This window comes from Sinohyriopsis cumingii, chromosome 9 (assembly GCF_028554795.1).
Source record: "Sinohyriopsis cumingii isolate HCF-2022 chromosome 9, ASM2855479v2, whole genome shotgun sequence".
Taxonomy (NCBI): Eukaryota; Metazoa; Mollusca; class Bivalvia; order Unionida; family Unionidae; genus Sinohyriopsis; species Sinohyriopsis cumingii.
This window is the reverse complement of record NC_142969.1, coordinates 101,843,475-101,862,384: the sequence shown is the minus strand read 5'-3', so window position 1 is coordinate 101,862,384 and position 18,910 is coordinate 101,843,475. Positions and strand designations below refer to the sequence as shown.

At 36.6% G+C, this 18,910-nt stretch overlaps 1 protein-coding gene across 1 annotated transcript; it reads left to right on the top strand.

Moving 5' to 3' along the window:
- Positions 1-2,311: 2,311 nt before the first annotated feature.
- Positions 2,312-18,668, top strand: LOC149792350 (uncharacterized). Its single transcript, XM_089970925.1, has 3 exons — positions 2,312-2,709; positions 9,710-10,081; positions 15,101-18,668. Exons 1-3 carry the CDS (start codon positions 2,518-2,520, stop codon positions 17,051-17,053), a joined length of 2,517 nt encoding a protein of 838 aa, XP_089827051.1. The 5' UTR covers positions 2,312-2,517; the 3' UTR covers positions 17,054-18,668.
- Positions 18,669-18,910: the final 242 nt, after the last annotated feature.

The following is an 18,910-nucleotide window of genomic DNA, read 5'->3' as shown; positions in this document are numbered from 1 at the left end:
AGACAATGACTCTCATCTTACTGTGTATGTGGGCACCTCTATAAAGACAATGACACTTATCTTACTGTGTAAGTGGGCACCTCTTTAAAGACAATGACTCTTATCTTACTGTGTAAGTGGGCACCTCTATAAAGATAATGACTCTTATCTTACTGTTTAAGTGGGCACATATAAAGACAATGACTCTTATCTTACTGTGTAAGTGGGCACATATAAAAACAATGACTCTTATCTGACTGTATGTGGGCACCTTTATAAAGACAATGACTCTTATCTTACTGTGTATATGGGCACCTCTATAAAGACAAGGACTCTCATCTTACTGTGTATGTGGGCACCTCTATAAAGACAATGACTCTTATATTACTATGCAAGTGGGCACCTCTATAAAGACAATGACTCTTATCTTACTGTGTAAGTGAATGACTTCATTTACAGAATGGGAAAAAGGTACTGATTGCCTGCATATGACCCTTAAAATAATCTTCATGATGATGTGTATACATACATGAATATTATTTGCTTTTGATACGTTCGTTCCAATTCGTACCTATAGTATTTCCACCTGTTTATTATGTAATGAGTAGATTTAACATCTAAGGTATATTGTCAATACAATCACAAAACTGTTTTCTACATGTATTGATGAGTAAATAGATACCATCCCCGTACTCATCACTGACTAAGATTTGCACGTATAATTATCGTTTATTTGATTACGAAGTCAGGCAAAAATACAGTCATACCAACTCATTCACCCACTCACTACCCAACCATCACATACCAATTAAGGTATCTTTTTTTGTAAAATGCCTCTGCTTATGTTACATTATGTACCTCACCTAACAGCAAAACATAATTTTGAATGTCTAACACGTTCTGCCAGTGTGGGTTCGAGTGATACTCGCATTAAATTGGCAAGCCAATATCAATGCCGATAATTTGTAAAGCAGTCACTCCCGATTGGTTTAGTCAGCGATTTTCGCACAAGGGTGACGTCGCTAGTTTGTAAACGGAACTGCACTGAATGGTTATTATAATCTCATCGTCGCGGTGGATCATGGGAAAAAATACTCTAATTCTTTTATTTATCTAATGATGGAGAATGATAGCCATCTGCGTCACATGAGCACCATAAGTGTGACGTAGTTGTTAGCGAATTCTTGTGGGTCATATTCATATAAAATGCTGCACAAAATGGGACCTTTCCATTAAGTAAAAAGGGACCACGGTAGTACTAAAACTGTACGATTTCTCAACATGAATTTACATTTATAAAATACTCTTATTATAGAATATGTAAACACTGCATCGACCTGACTGTGTTCTCTTTATAGGTTACATTTTTTTTCCCTATTGTATGCTTTTTCATTGTTACATTTAATTAAAATCGCACTTAAAGAAATTAAGTTTTATTATTTGCAACATGCTAGAAATCCTATAATATTATTATCATGTGAATTTAAAATAAGTTACAGTACAGGTTTTCTGCGTCACCTGCGTTTGATGGAATACTTCCATTGTCTTTCACCCGATCTCGTAAAGGATCTTACATTACGTACCTATTGAAGATACAGTTAAGGAGTCGCATAATTTCTGCCTTTTGCGGTCATTGGCGAATCGAAAGATTACTATTAGTTGACGAACCTCTACGTGTATCTTCGAATTTCATTTGAATAGAACACAAATATAAGACTGTATTTATCGCATGACGAAAACTTTTGATTTTATTTGATTAAAACGAAGAACACCGAAATGTCTGACATACATTCGTATATATCAGTCGTTATGCCTTTCCTTTTCATGACGTTATGACGTCATTGCTGACTTTATGATGTGGTATTACACAATTTGCATAGATGACAATTTTAAATAATATAGTATTTGTATGATCAATAAATGTGTTAGATACCAGTCATCATGTTTTTCTTAGCTATGTTTTTGTACATAATGGTATGTGATTTTTGCGGTTGATACACGCCTTTACAAATGGTGGCTCAGAATATTTTCTTGCTGGGTGTGGGGCGTGTGTAAATTTAAAACATGTTAACTTGAGTATTCCGATGACACGCACACACGCAACTCTGATGATCATCGTAAGCTTCAATATCAATGATATAGCTCAGTTCTTGCCTACTTTGTTGCCACACATATTCGGAGGTGTACTGCTTGCTTATAGGAGTGTAGCTACCATATAGCAAAAATATGCATAGCAAAATGGCACAGAAGTCCATCCAAACAAACTATTTTTGAAACTTTAGAAATAAACTAGGAACATTCAATATACCACCTATCCAATGCCGTAATTTTGGACCCTCAAAATTGTTATTAACATTCCAGGGACTTATCCGTAAGTTGTGCATTGATACTAAGATATCTTAGCCACACCACTGCTTGATGGCCTATTATGAAAGATGTTCTAACTTCTAAGGTTTTACTAAATATTTATCACATATTTTCTAACGTTTGAAAGCCACATTTAGTTTGAAAGATATCAGGGAACAATTTCCACAAGAAATGCATTCTGAAATGATTTTTTGCTTCTCATTTTCAGGCGAATATTCAAACAGTATCCTCGACGAAATATACGCCAAGATGGAGTTTGTGAACGCTAAAAGAGTACTGAAAACAAAGTATCGAAAGAAACAAATAGATCCCACGAAGACCGGAAGTCTGGCAGATCATATTATGAATGCCAGGAGGGCAAAGGTAAAATTGGTTCTAGAAAATATAAGATCACTGGTTGCTATTTCAATAGGGTTCGTGTCTCGAGGTAATTGTTTGAGAGAGGCTGGATACATTAATACCATAATCCAAACTCTTAGATCCAAGCAAGGGCAATCTCATTTAGTTTAAACATTTTCCAAGATTGTGAAGAATACTCTCAATTTGTGTAAAGAATGTTTTCAGTTTGTTTGAAGAATACGCTCACTTTGTGTGAAGAATAAGAATGTTCTCAATTTGTGTGAATAATGCTCTCAGTTTGTGTGAGGAATAAGAATGCTCTCAATTTGTGTGAAGAATGCCCTCAATTTGTGTGAAGAATGTTCTCAGTTTGTGTGAAGAATAAGAATGCTCTTAATTTGTGTGAAGAATAAGAATGCTCTCAATTTGTGTGAAGAATGCTCTCAATTTGTGTGAAGAATGCTCTTAATTTGTGTGAAGAATAAGAATGCTCTCAGTTTGTGTAAAGAATAAGAAAGCTCTCAGTTTGTGTAAAGAATGTTCTCAATTTGTGTGAAGAAGAAGAATACTCCCAATTTGTATTCAGATTCTTTGTTTTACTTTCCCACAAACTACTGAAGATGTAGGGAGACGCTCGTTAACAGTGTAGGCCAAACTTAATCTTTAACCTGGTTGACACAAACGTACTTTTGCACTAGAATCGTCGCCATAAAACATAAACTACTGCATTTTAACACTACAGTAAATAACGATTGAGTGACATGGCAATAAAGTATGAATGTTTCATTAATTATTTACTCTACGGTCAGTCAAGCGAAACTGACTAGTGATACTTTAAGGAACAATGGAAAGTTAGTCTCCCGACAATTTTTTTTTTTTTTTTTTTTTTTATTATTTTTTTATTTTTTTTTTTTTTTTTTTTTAGTTTAATTATAGTGGCGTGCGCACAATTGTGCATGTGCCACTTTTTACTGACTGCACCGCAGTCTGCTAGTTGTTCCTGGGGAAGGGATGGTGCCACCTCCCCCAGGCTTTTATGGATTCAAGGAACCCTGATAGTTTGGCCTCAATCTGTGGGTCCATAAAGGTCCCTACAGTTGAATGGTTGGCCGTCATTAGTGGGAAGGAGAGCTCGGGAACGGTCATGCTTGCTTTACATCGCTGGCTTCTTGTTGCATTTGCCTGGTGTTTCTTGCAAATTTTTTTTTTTATTTTTTTATTTTTTTTTTCTTCTTCAAAATGTTCTAAAAGGGGGGGGGGGCTGTTCTATGCTGTTTATAGAGGTTCTTACTAGAAATCATGTATGAAGAGAGATTTTCAAGGTCATTATGGTATTACTAGTCGAGGTGTTTAGGGTGTGTTTCCTGCGTTATGTTATTCATAAGTTTTTAGATATTACCTCTTTAAGTTATTTATTAATTAATGTTTTTAGAGATTGAATGTTATTTATACTTTATTTAGCAAGAGACCGGAGTCCTAGCTGATTACTCGGTTCGTTAAGAACATCTAGGACATCCGATTTTGCGGTTTCCTTAGTTTTTGTTACAGGTGCTTCGTAAGTGAATTATTTATTAATACTTTTATAAAATTGAATGATTTGTTATGGGTTTTTACGTGGTGGCTTCTAAATTTATTTAGCTAGTTACTGGGTCTTTTGGTTTTGTGGGGATAGTTATTATATTTTGTTTCTAAGTCCTGCTGAGTCTATGAATTGATTTATATTTTTATATACTGATTGTTTATTTTTATTAGAGTCCATAAGTAACTCTGGGTATGTGTGTGGTGATCCAATCTCTTTTTGGTTTTTGATAAATATTTTCCGAGCGGGTTGATATTTTGGGCATATATTGAATACGTGGTGTAGATCTTCGGTGGTGTGGCAGTTAAGGCAGTTAATGGTTGCTGGTTTGGGTCCTATAAACCTTCCAAAACTGCTTGCTAGTTTAGTTTTTCCAGTTATTATCCTGTTAATGGTTTTCTGTTCTAAATAGGTACCCTTAGGTAGCTGTATGTTCCTATCTACGTTTTTGTGGGTTTCATGATGCTTTTTACCTTTTGTGGAGGAGTTCCAAAAATCTTGCCATGTTTGGTCTATATATGTTTGTGCGAAGCTTATTGCTTCTGTAGAGCTATAGTTAAGCTTGATAGAGTTTTGATCTCCTAGTTTGGTTTTTGCAATTTTGTCTGCTGTTTCGTTGCCATAAATTCCAGTGTGCGACGGTATCCACATGAGCTCGACTAATTGATGTGCTGTGGTGATATCGTCGATTAAATGGCATGCTCTGTCGAGGAATTGTTCCCTAGAGTGTGTATTGCGATTTTGGATCGATTTGATAACGCTTAGGGAATCGCTTATAATGACTGCTTTAGGTATTTGGTTGTCTTTGATCCATTGTAGTGATTCAAGTATAGCCCAGAATTCAGTGGTGTAAATGGAGCAATAGTCAGGTAATCTGGATCCCGTTTGTATATTGAATTCAGGGATGACTATTGCTGCTGCTGTTCTTGGTGGGTTGTTTGTTTTTGATCCATCGGTATATATTTTAACATAGTCCGGGTATTTTTGGTTGATTTCGTTTACCAGTACAGGTTTTAGTAAGTTTTCTTGTCCTTCTTTATTGCCTAATTTGGTAGCTTCAATGTTAATCCTTGGTGGTTTTTGTAACCATGGTGATTTGTTCTGGTCTGTATTGTTTGTTACCTGTTTTTTTTAGTAGAGGTATCTTTTCTCTTAGTTCAAGGATTACTTTGCCACTTGGTGTGATGGGTATGATTTTGGGTTTGAAGACAACTTTACACTTATTTATAGCTATTTTGGTGGGATGGTTGTCTGGGTGGGTATCTAATCGAATGGAGTATCGGAGGAGCAGTTCTTGCCTACGTAATTTTAAGGGTAGTTCTCCTGTTAGTGCTTGTAGTTCTACTAATGATGTTGAGGGGAGTGTTCCTGTGCATAATAGTAAGGCTTTTCTCTGGATAGTGTCAAGTTTTTGTAGTACAGGTTGCTTAGCCGAGTTATATGCTTGGCAACCGTAATCCAGTTTTGATCTAATTAGGCTTTTATATATCGTGAGGAGGGTTTCCTGGTTGGATCCCCAGTCAGTCCCTGTGATGTTCCTGAGTAAATTGAGATCTTTGTTACAATTCTGGGTGAGTTGTTCAATGTGCTGTTTCCATGTAAGGTGGTTGTCAAAGAACATTCCTAGGATTTTACTACTGTTACGTATTTGATTAATTGATTTTGTATATAGAGGTTTGGATAGACTAGGTTGTTATTTCGTTTGGGGGTGAATATGATTGCCACAGTTTTTTCATGAGATATTTTGAAACCCCATTTATCCGCCCATCTCCCTATGTTGTCTAGGCTCTGCTGGATTTCTTTAACTACTGTGTTATTGGCAGGATTTCCATTTCTCCATATGCCACTATCATCTGCAAATTGTGACAAGTTTATTTTTGCGGAGGCTGCATTGAGGTCAAGGTCGTTTACCATTAGGTTAAATAGTAAGGGACTTATTACACTGCCTTGCGGTGTTCCATTTTCAAGTGAAAATTCTTCCGAATGGGTGTTGCCTATTCTTGTGGTAATTTTCCGGCCTGTGAGAAAATCGCCAATCCAGTTGAACAAGCGTCCAGTTATTCCAAATTGGTTTAATTTGGCCATTAGTCCATTGGTCCATACTAGGTCGAACGCTTTTTCTAGGTCTAAAAAAACCGCTATGAGGTTGCGATCGGTTTTCCTATGTGCGTTAAAAGCGAGTTTGGTGTCTGTTTCCAATCTGAGAAGTTGGTCAGTGGTGGACCGTTTGTTCCGAAAGCCACATTGATTTATGGAGAGTAGGTTATTGGTTTCTAGGTGGTGTTTTAACCTATTTGCGATTATTGTCTCCATTATTTTGCAAATATTGTTTGTAAGGGAGATGGGTCGGTACGAATTTATGTTGTTGGGATCTTTACCTAGCTTCGGGATTGGTATTACTAACCCGACTAGGTGATACTATGACTGTGGATGAGATGAAAGTTTAATTACTGGGTCGATATGACAGTTTGTTTGCTGCGCACGATTGCTAGTATCAGTGTCTTTTTAAAACAAAAATCCCTTTAGAGGATGTGTCCTTAGTCCAGGGGGTATAGGGGTGGTGCTTGTGTGTGTTATAAGGTAATCTTGACATATTTTTCATGTTTTTTTTATTGTTTTTATAAAATATAAATATTTATACTTTGGCGTGTATATTTAAACCCTGGACTGATACAAAAAGTTTGTCTAGGAGTTCACTTAACTTCGCTGCTGATTTTAATACTGACGTGTCTATTTTCTGTATTGAAAAAGACACGTATGGATTGTATTCGAAACTCATTGCCACTATTCTGTTCGCAGATGACGGACTCGCGGCATTCAGAATGCTACGATTTGAAAAAAATGTCCACCTCTCCTATTTAGCAATCAAACTGATCTCTGCAACATCACGTATAAAGAGCGCAATTATTCGCTCAAAATCCACTGAGTGCAAGAGTAATGCATTTCCATGGAGACAAAACAAACTTTGCTTGGGAACCCGTATGCTTGTTTTCTACTTTCAGAATGATGGTCTAGTATACAATATGCCAAATAAATATAATGCCTGACATTATAGACAATATATCGATTTGAAAAAACAGCCAGTGTTTGCTGAAAGCAGCTGTCAAGCTGATTGAAATCCCATGATGTATTGATACTGTCGGTACCGTCCCATGAGGGCAATATAGTATAATTCAAAAATTAAGTTGTTATAGAAACTGAACTTTGATACCATTAAAGTGAGCTTACCAATTTTATGTTGCTGAGGAAAGAGATGTGGTAAGGGTGTTAGTGGCCGTGTGATAAATCTTACATTAAACAGGGTAATTATTGAACTGGACATTACAATTCGATCTCGTTGTTTGTTTTGTTTTATTTGTTTTATAGAAAGTATGCAGAACATAGTGAAGTTTATAGCTTTGGCGAAGAAAATCATTACAAAATATTCAGTTACTTCCCCTGTTTTCTGTTCAGAAATGTTTGTTTCAGTTGAATCATTACGTACCTTAATCATCAAAATGCCCTGTGCGATTGATGTTGTCTTAATTTTGAGGTTTATTAGAATGCAATCCACAATGCCCCTACTCCCGCTAATTCAAAGTAAGGTTGTGGTTTGTTACCAAGTGTTGGATACCACGGTTTCTGTAAGCAAACCAAGAACATGCAGCTGGTAAGAGCGGGGAGGGATGCACGGCGAATTCACCATATTTATTTTAAAAAATCAGATCATATAATCACAGTTATTGGAAAGTAAAGACTGTGGAACGGAGTACCTCTAGATAGATAAAAGAAGTGGGGTGGGGTGGTTACAGGTTTCCTTCGTTTACTCCTTCCCCTTCCACATTTCTGCTCATATTCTCATTGTTTCTACAGTCTGTGTTTCGCCTCTATTTCGAGAGTATTGCATTTTTTCGGCATTATGTCATTCTCCATTTACTCCTCACATATTCCCTAACTGCTGAAATTATTTTTCTTTTCATGTTTGAAAAATACCAAAAATTAAGGAACAATAACCATCAGACCGTACGACTTTAAATGTTTTAAAGATGGTTTTAGACATGAACTTGTAGTATTAAAGAGAAACAATCAGAGAACACTTTTGTTACATCAGTTAAGACGCTTTCTTTTCATCCGAAAGTATATGTTTAGTTATAAACTGAAAATATCGAATTTGGGCTATAAGATTACATTTCCTTTACATGTACCACTATCAAATATTACGTCAAGTTCATCATCAAATAGAAGCAGAATCAATGAGACAGAAACTGCTTAATATTTAACCATAACCATACTTAATTGATAAAAGATCATGTCTGCCATTTTATATATCGTGCTTTGCGTCAGAATGATTCAAAAGCAGGCTTCCCGACAAATAATAGACCTGGGTGTTATCGATTACGTTTGACTGTTTAGTATTTCAGTGGCAGGTAGCCAAGGACAACGCAATGTTGCGGGACGGATCGTTCTAAAATGAAGCTTTATATTGTAATAACATACTGTAACTGCGGCTAATATTGATCAGGTATAAAAGCGATCGACACTAAGATCGATGTCTATTAACAGAAATACGTTTGATCAACAGTTCTAACCCTACATCTAGTCCCAAATGATAGCAATGAAAATGATCATAAATATTTTCAAAAGCATGCCAAGTTTTATAAATATTCCATATACATTATACGAATATTAAGCACAAATTTTATTGTTGACTTCCTAATATACAATATTTCAAATCACTGACAGGTGAAAGCAGAGTCCAAATTGTAACCAATTCAAGTTTATATGTATCCTATTTGGGGATTGATTTTTAATTTAGAACAAACGTGTTATGAAACAACAATACTTAATTGTGCCATTGTCACTCTAGACAAAGTTTTAAACAATAACATTTGGCTAATTGGCAAAATCCAAATTGCTTTATAGCTGACGACGGAAAACGTCGCCACTGCCTCCACAAAATCGTGTAATCACGTTATATCAACCTCATTCTGAACTCTCGTTGAATTAAATTGTGTTTTGGATATCGACAAAATTAAAGACGATAAATTCCCCATGACAGTCTTAGAGCTAATGTATTAAGCCTAAGTTTTTACGTCTTGGTGAATTCATTGCAAAATAAGGCTAACACTTAGAGAGTCGTTTATGCATGATTCTTGCAGAACTCAATTTGCGGTGAAAGTTAAATAGGCGCCGTTAATATACTAGCGACAAATCAAAGTGACTTAGTGACGTCAGAGATATCATGACATCATGACAACTCTCTTCATCTGGAATTTGCTGATGCAATGGTGTCGGCAATTTGTATAAATCTTACACGAAACAAAGTAATTTTTAAACAGGACTATATGGGCGTACGGACGTTTTTTTTCTCACCTGATGTATTTATTTGAAGCTTTTATGCACATTATAGATATTTATTTCGATGATAAACCTTCTTTCAATGGTCCTTCTTATTTTATTTAACAGTCACAGGATGACCCGTCATCCAGTCCTTCGAGGAGCATAGACATCTCCCACATTACCAGCCAGAAAGACGAAAGAAGATCTCCGACACCTGAACCGACCAAAACCATCACAGCGAAGCGCAGAGTCTCGCAGGAAAGCCCTAAGGATGATCAAAACAACAATCAACAAACACCTGAGAAGCGGAACATCACGCCCGATAAGCGGAAAGAAACTCCGAATGGTCGGAGGGATAAATCAGAAACAAGCGGTGACACGCCTGATAGACGTAAAGAAACACCTGTCACCCGTCGAGAAACCCCAGATAGACGCCAAAATACCCCTGACCGAAGGACTCCGGATCAAATCCAAAGCAGTCCGGATAAAAGAGATAAGGTAGCATTTTCCTTCAAGTCAGAGTCTGAGTGTAATCAGTTTTCTAACGGCCCAATTGTAGCCAAATCTCCTGTAGTAGAGGAACTTAAGCCTGCGTATTCCGAATCGGCATTTGAGTTCTTACAAGAAGGCAATAGGAATTATTTGCTCGTCAATGAGAATAATGATGAAACGCGACCGCAGTCTGACCTAGGGCAGTACCGAGAGAAGTCTGACTTGGAAATAGAACCGCGCATGCGCCGAACCTTGTCAGGTAACATTAGGCGACGTCGTCGACACCATCAACAGCACAAAAATCCCAACGACTTAACACTTGCTCAGAAACTCCAGTTGCATAGGCGGGTGATGTCAATCAAAGAGCGTCAAGAGGAGGTAATTGATCTACTTCCTAAGGCGCAGGCGTAGACAAGCGTACTAAAGAAGGGAAAAAAAGGCTCACTTGAAAGTGGACCAGTCTTAAATGAAATTTTATTTTTATCACCATAACTGAAAGTCTGTTTCTTAAGACACAAGAGTTATCAATGAAAGTGTCTGTCTTTAACTTTTCTATTGAGTTAGAAAAGAAAAGCGTGGACTTCCTAAAATTCAAAATACTTTATTTGTAGAATATCTCATTTTAACAGAAAAACATTCTCTTTTTTTCTAAATAAGCGTAATGCCAGTCTTTCCTCTCTTTTAGATGGCAACACTCGTTATGAACAAGCTTTCGTTTTCATATGAATTTAAGGTCACTAGATAAATTCGCTAAGAAAATCACAGCCTTTATATCGTGAATATTTTATAAATGTGTTCCGCCTATAAATAGAAATTAAAGGATTACGTTAGAGTATTCATTTTCAAAGCTGAAAGTGTTTTGTTTTATCTCTTGCTCTGTAATTATCTTCAAAACAGTTGAGGTCTTTCATTTAAAAGAAAGCAAAACCAAGCAACACAAAAAATAAAACAGAGCACAGCAGACAAAAGTAGCTAACCGCATAAACTAGCCCCCCCCCCCCCCCAACTGGAGCCATATCTCGTTCTCTCAGACTGAACGATACTATTACCTGCGCAAGTCCAGCCCGGATCGGCTGTCTTGGTGTGTCTTTGTGAAAGGCTCTTAGCTCCCGTGTCATTGGGAACAACATATTAAAAGTGTCGTTAAAACCAGCAAAGATCTGAACGCACTACTGCAGATATCGTGTGGAATTCATTGTAAATGTGAAGGTCTGTGAAGAATGCAGGGTATCAGACTGATACATAGGAATTAGTGTGCATTCGATCTACTCAGTCGCAGGAATGCACACGGCTAGAGGCAATTGAAAGTCTAGTGATATGATTGCTCTGTGTGTGTGTGTGTGTGTGTGTGTGATTTGAATTTTTAACTTAGTTTTAAAAATTTTCAGTCATATCTCTACGACGCCTGCAGTGTGGCAGTTTGATAGTGATGTCTAGCACTGAGGCATCATGCCGCAAACTCATAGCATAATGTCCCACCCAGTCACATTATCCTGACACCAGGCCAACCAGTCCTGAAACTAACCTTTTAATGCTGAACACCAAAAATAAGGCAGCAGTTAGTACGAGTTTTATATGTCTTTGGTATGACTCGGTTGGGTTTTGAACCCATGACCTTCCGCATCCGAGACTGATGCTCTAACCACTAGGCGACTGATTAGCTGTTGTTTTATATAGATCAAACATTGTTGAAGACACGCGTTCAATAGTTTTCAGTAATTAAAGTTACTTTATGCCAGGAGTGCCCGCAAAATTATGTTCGGAAGGGGTGGGAGGGCAAACATGTAGTGGTCAGCTATTACGTTTTAAGGACGAAAGCTAAGACATGTTAGAGGTGAAACCTCGCCCGGGGGGGGGGGGGGGAGCAAATTCAAATGCCTCAATGTGCGGGCGCCCATGCTTTATGCATGAATATTTCAAAAACAATCTTTGTGTCAGAGGTTAAGATTGATGTATTAAAATTTATTAACCAATATGTATAAGGAACACAATCTTTCGAAACGATGCCTTCTTGATACATTATGGGAAGTGTAGTACCATATATTATTGTATAATGCACGTATCAACAATATGTCACTTTGGAGAAACTGTAGTCATCTGTTAGATGTTGTCTTCCTTTCGGCTAAAAGTCAGCTGATACGAATGTACGGAAGAGCAGCTGGTGATTGGATCATATTTACAAGTGCCCATATAACCGACTGTGTTGTCAAGTATAAAATGTTCTTGAAAACCTCACACAATTCCAAATCAAATCAGCCCTTTGTTCATAGCCCTATTGTGTACACTGTACACATATCCTTAATGGTTCTTCCAGTGTGTAGAGAACCAACACATTTTTTAAAATTATCATGACTGTGTTTAAATGTTAACTCACGAAGTTGTGTATAAATAAAGATGCACTTGTTCAAAGGAACCCCTAGAACCTTTGATTATAACAACTATAATATATTTTCCAATTATAACTTAATGTGAACTGTGCATATGACTTCCAAGCAATACAATGGACCTACATATGTCCTGCCTTCCGGTATATGAGAGGATAACATTTGATTTTCAAAATCGAAGAGTAGATATCCGCTAAGGGGCGTGTTCTAATTAAATGCCGTTTAGATTAAGGAATTAGGTTAAATTTCATCCATTCATCAGTTTGACACAATTAAGCTTTTAGCAGCCAGGCATTTGAATCTCGTATCTGTTGGGAAAATGAAGATTCATTAGTTTACTGCTGACGTTTTATATAATTGTGCTTCCATTTAAAGAGGCGATTTCACCCATGTAGTTCATCTAATTTTCCAAATAAAATGCAATTCCTGCAACAGTGCTATTATATATTTTTTGGCCCTATTGGAAACATGGCTTTTACCGCATGCTGTAGTCATGGAGAGTAAGCATATGTGTATTCTAGTCCAGGTCAGACTTGTGGAATCGAGCAAACGTGCTACCGTGTTAATGCCATCACTTAATGTATTCTTGGTTGACTCGAATGCCTCAGTGAGATAATAATATTTGTTTATTGACAAAAATAAATAAACCAACCAGCTAATCAACTAATCTACGTATAAACAAAATAAAACAGTTTCCAAATGTCAACTATATTATAAATAACAATGACTCTCTCAAACTCTGCTTTTTGCTGGAATGGCTGACTCTATGCAGCTTATAAAAAGTATAAATTTACAAAGTCTACTTAAAGAATTGCTTAGTGAAAACAGTCTACTTTCTTACAAGAGTGCATTAAAACTGAATTTGTCGGTTTTAAGCACATGGTGATATCCAGTTAGACACTTCTTTCATTTTCCTTTAAGTGTCGTTTGTCTACGTCTGCGTATCTGTATATATTGGTGTAATTTGTGAATGCTTTATATTTTTATTTACATTTCATACCAAACCTCTGCACTGTTTAGGTTATAATATTTATTTGCTTTGATTGCGATCCACATATATTATGTACTTCTGACAGAGTGATAGATGTAAGGTAAAGCTGTCTGCATTTGCAACATGCACTATTGTGATAATGTTGGCATATCTCTTTGTCACATTTCATAACTGTGGTTGAAAGTATTTTTTATATACAAGCTGTAGTTGTGAAAATCGTATATGATCTAAGAGCACAGCTAATTACCATGGCTGCTCTAATACAATCGAAAAATAGTCCAAAAATACATTAACTGGAATAGATTTTAAACCAGAGAAAACGACGTAATTTTAAGACGTTAACTGTACCTAAGATTTTGAATGATTATAGTGGATTTTTATGTTTAAAAGTAGCCTTTTTAAGGCTTTTTGCACATAGTTTATGCACCTTGTATATTTTCATATAAGAATAACAAGGAAACACGGTTTGGCGTGTATAAAGATGTGCCCTGATCAGTCGGAAAATGTCTTGAACCCTCGACTGAGCTTATACTACACCTACTGGTTTTATGATGTTCCATGTTTTGCTGCTGTCTCTTTTTGTCAACCAGTATTTCCTTTTGTTCTATTTCGTACCTTTTCTTATCATTCCAAGCTGTCTTCCAGTACCTGTACTGCAACCGAAGCACAACATTTAAATGCCGTTTGAGCACTATTTTATAAAGGTTGCATTATTTATATAGCGCTGTGTTGTACGGCTTCTGTCTGCTCGCATACAGTATCATGCCATATCGTAAGCTTGCAGTTTCGTTTTCGCACACGTTACTCTGTTTCTAAAGACGTTGTAAAAACTATACCGAAGGTCTGTTTATTGTTCTTTTGCTTTGTTTTGTTTTATATTCCTCTCCCTCACAAACACACACTACGTTTTTAATTCTGCTTCTTTTAAATCGATTTAATTATGTATTCAAAGAAATGCAGCAACGACTTTTTTATTGGCTAATCGAAAATGCATTTAAATTAGATGGACATATCGTTAGAGTAGGATTTTAATCAGGGTCGGGTTTACTGCCAAACGTGAGTCTGAACCCAAGCGTCAGTCGAGAATCCACAGATCTGACTGGCTGCAATGTGTGTCTGACTTATAATTAACCAATCAAATGCCTTAGGTCTAGACCTAATGACTATTGCCGGTGCAATCGGAATCAGATTGTATTGGGCAAAGATATCGAAGTTTATTTTTTTCTATTGTTAATGATACCTCAATGTACGGTCTGATAATTTATACATTTATCAAAATTGTGCAATTGCTAAAGGCATCCCAATAATTTTATATACTTTTGGGGGGTATTTTCATCATCTTCAAACTCTCTTGTAAACTCACTTATCCACCAGAATCTTCTCTTTTTTTTGACTTTTTTCCTTTATAGGACCGACAATTAACATAGTAATAGTTAACACAATAATAATAATAATAATAATAATAATAATAATAATAATGTATTGCGATGGCTTTACAAATATTAGTAGTTACAGTGGTTGTAATATTATATATCGTGATAATACTTATGGTAGTTGTGGATACCGTGATATGATAGTCATCCATCTCTCTTGTGCTAATTATTATTATTATTATTATTATTATTATTATTATTATTATTATTATTTTAGCTACAGAGGCAGAACACAATAACAAGCATGGCCAATGACACCAGTGACTCAACAAAAAGTTCGACTCCTTTGCCACTGATTAAAGGTGCAACGCCAAGACCAGACAGCAAGAATAATAGTCCTAAACCCTCTCGAGGGCCCCCAAGTCGAGCTGAGTCGAGGAACGTTCTTCCACCAATTCGCAATGACTCACGTGCGTGGGTCAGAGATAGGCAACCTTCACGTGCATCAACTTCAACGGTTACACCTCCGCAAGACACACGGGAGTTTGATCCCAATCTGGGTGTAGGGATAGTTGATGATGAAAAAGTTGAAGAAATTAAGGAAAAGGTCGAAGAAGTTAAACCAGATGACTCACCTGTAAGCACGGTTGAGTCTCCTGAAAAACGAACTGAATCTCCCAAAAGAGCCGAACAACCCAAGAGAGAATCGCCCACAATGGATCGCTCACGTTCTAGTTCAAGAACCAAGATAGTACCAATTGTAGCAATTCCAGCCACCCGTTCAAAGTCGCCAGTCGTTGAAAAAAGTCATAGTCGTTCAAGAAAAGCTCCATCTCCAAAAAGAAGCCGTTCAAGATCGACACACAGAGAAAAGAAACGCTCTCGATCTCGCTCGATCTCACGTTCTCCATCCCGAAGGAGACGCAGATCTAGATCAAAGTCTCGAACACGTTCAAAATCGCGATCCAGGTCAAGAAAGAGACACGGATCTAGATCCAGATCTAATTCGCGAGGACATCGTCGGAAAGGTGACAGATCACGATCGAGACATAGGTCATATTCACCAAGGATACGACGAAAACAAAGTCGTTCTAGGTCTCGAGAACGTTATAGAAGCTATAACCGGGAAGAGACATATCGCAGTACACGTAGTTATTCACAAAATCGAGGACGTCGTCAGTCACGGTCAAGTTCGGTGGAGCTGAGAATCGTGCAACAACCAACGCAGTTTTCTCATAAAAAGCCAAAGAAAAAGATAATTATCTTAAATAACCAAGTCCCTCAAACAAGCAGAGCAAATCCTTCAGATTCGGATTCTGAACTTAATATCTCGGTTATCGGAAATGTTAAAACAGAAAAGAAAACCAAAAAGAAAAAGGCAAGAAGAAAATCATACACGGATGAAAGCGGTGAATCGAGCAGGTCGCGATCCAGGGGAAGGAAGAAAATAAAACCTAAGAAATCAAAGAAAAGAGATGAATCGGATGATTCAACAGATTTGGAAGAAAATGACTATAAGGTCAAGGTTAAAAAGAGTGATAAGAACAACAACAAAAAGTCGATTAAGAAGCAGAAAAAGCGTAAACAAAACAAGAAAGAAAGTGAGACAGAAGAAGAAAGTATTGAGGAAGAGTTTGAGAGGGAAGAAATCCAAGAGCCATTGAAGAAAGCAAAGACACAGAAGCCACCTCAAAAGAAAAAGACCCAACTGAAGATTCAAGACTCTGATGAGGAAGAAAAGAGCATAGACAATGAGGCAGAGGATGAACATCCCCAGCCCAAGAAGAAAGCAAAACCAAAGACCAAGAAGGAGATCATTGAGAGGGAGACACTGAAAATAGACAATGAAGTTAAGGAAGTCAAGGTGACTGATAGGAAAGCAATGACAAAGGCACCACAAAAACAACTGTTTGATGAACCAGAAATCGAAGCCAAAGAAACTTCCCCGATACTACAACATACAAGACAGACCGTTCAAGCAAGCGTACCGCCAGCTTCTACTAATTTTGCTGACAATGGAGGGAAAAATAGTAGAACAGAACAGGGCCAACTTACCAATGACCTGGATATTGCAGAAGCTCTAGAGCAATTGGACAAACAGGTTGAATATGAACTGAATATACTTAAAGGTGTCGCAAGTGGGCAGAAACCTGTTGTCAATAAGAAGGCAAAGGAACTACTCTTCAGCAAGCAAAACCAAGAGAAACTAGAGCTTTTTCTGAACAGCTGAGCCTTGCAAAACATTATACGTTGAACAGTAGCCGAGCTTTAAACAACTAAAATGTATTAACTAGCGATAGCTGTAATCATTACGTACATTTCGTACGATTACTTTCGAAGAGTAGATTTATTCAGTGTGCACATTTGCTACAGTACTTCTAAAGAAATAGATGCATTCAGCCAGAACACAGAGCATCCGTTACTATTGGAAAGTGGCAGACAACGCTATAGGCAAAGAAAATACTTCGACCTCAACGTAACTTAATGTAAATATTGATTGACATAATGAAGACTATGACGAAAACCAATTATAGACTTAAATTCATAACAATGTAGCATTTTAGGACCGTTTTTGAAACAAACATTTTTATTGCGCGACAAGTCATATCTGTTCGATGGTGTTGAGGTTTAGGATTAAATTATAATGTGAAATTTGCAAGAAAAGAATTCAGCCTCGAATTACCAGCATATATGCACTATGAACGTTCTGGTTCATTGGTTTAGATGTTTTAGTCATATTAAAATGTTCTAAAATTGAAATCAGTCCAGAAGAATGATAGCCAGGGTGAGTTACATCTGTTTAATATTTCAGGGAGAGTATAATGATGTTATATAACATAAAGTAAATTCGCCTATATAGAAAAGTGGTTGTACCCTTTATAGTAATTTGGATCTCTATTATATGCATTGACGCTAATGCAAATATGGATGGCGTAGGGGACATCTGTGCCTGATGAAGGAGCTGCAAAGAGATTTACCAGACCAGTGAGCGATTCTTATAGGTACTCAAAGATATGAAGGATTTTTAAAAAGAATGATAAATTTATTACACTTTGAACGCTTTTCATCATGATTCTGTTTTTCACATTGGTGTTCAAAGCATTTTCAACCGCACGTACTTTAAGATCTCGTTTGTATTTTAGTAGAATGCGTGGGATTTTATACCACCGCAACCGTTTGGATATTGCAAATGTCTGTGATTAATTAGTAAAATGAATATTTAAAAATAACAAGTAAAAAGATTTATATATTTATTTATTTATTTATTTGTTTATTTATTTATTTATTATGCATCATCACGTGTGACACGTATCTTAGCATTCAGCTGACATTAAAAAAGTCATAATCGACAAACCAGTAGTGTCCGACTTAATTAGTAGGAATTCGCACATCGATTATATTATACCCCGTCGATATCATGCAACCAGCTGCAAAGGTCAGATATTGTTTTAATTGCTGAGTGTACATGAGAGCTTAAGGACAATCTTTCACTTCTGAATTTCTGATTCTGACCTTCGGCGCTAGCCCTAAGGTCCACTATTTAACGGGATTCTAAGAATAGCCTTATTTAGAAAATTTCTATGGGATAGAATTGTTAAAATGCAACGAATCAGCAAAAACTCCACGATTATGTTCTCCTTTTTTTCTTAGCACATTCGCCGGAAAATAGCGAATGAGACTTTACCTTGCGATACTGTCAAGTATGTGCTGAGTATAAAAGTCGACATGTGGAGTAAACATGGCTTGCCTTGCCGAATTGCGGGGTATGTCTAGAACATAGTGAAAAACATAGCTGTGAAATAGTCTATATTACACACTTTATTTTCCCTATTTAATATCATTTAATATCATATATATATATATATATATATATATATATATATATATATATATATATACCTTTTAAACATCTGATTTAGAGCATACATACATACATACATACATACATAGTTTTTAAACATCTGATTTAGAGCTCGTCATTTTGATTCACCCAGCTTATGTTTTACTTTTCTGCTATATCAGTATCTATCCATTTTAAATTCTTGTGAGAAACATCTAATAAAGAATATTTATTTATCCGTCCTTT

Coding starts and splice junctions, on each gene's coding strand:
- LOC149792350 (XM_089970925.1), top strand. CDS start 2,518: ATGCATTCTGAAATGATTTTTTGCTTCTCATTTTCAGGCGAATATTCA. Junction 2,710..9,709: donor TGAATGCCAGGAGGGCAAAG/GTAAAATTGGTT, acceptor TTTATTTAACAG/TCACAGGATGACCCGTCATC. Junction 10,082..15,100: donor GTCCGGATAAAAGAGATAAG/GTAGCATTTTCC, acceptor TTATTATTTTAG/CTACAGAGGCAGAACACAAT.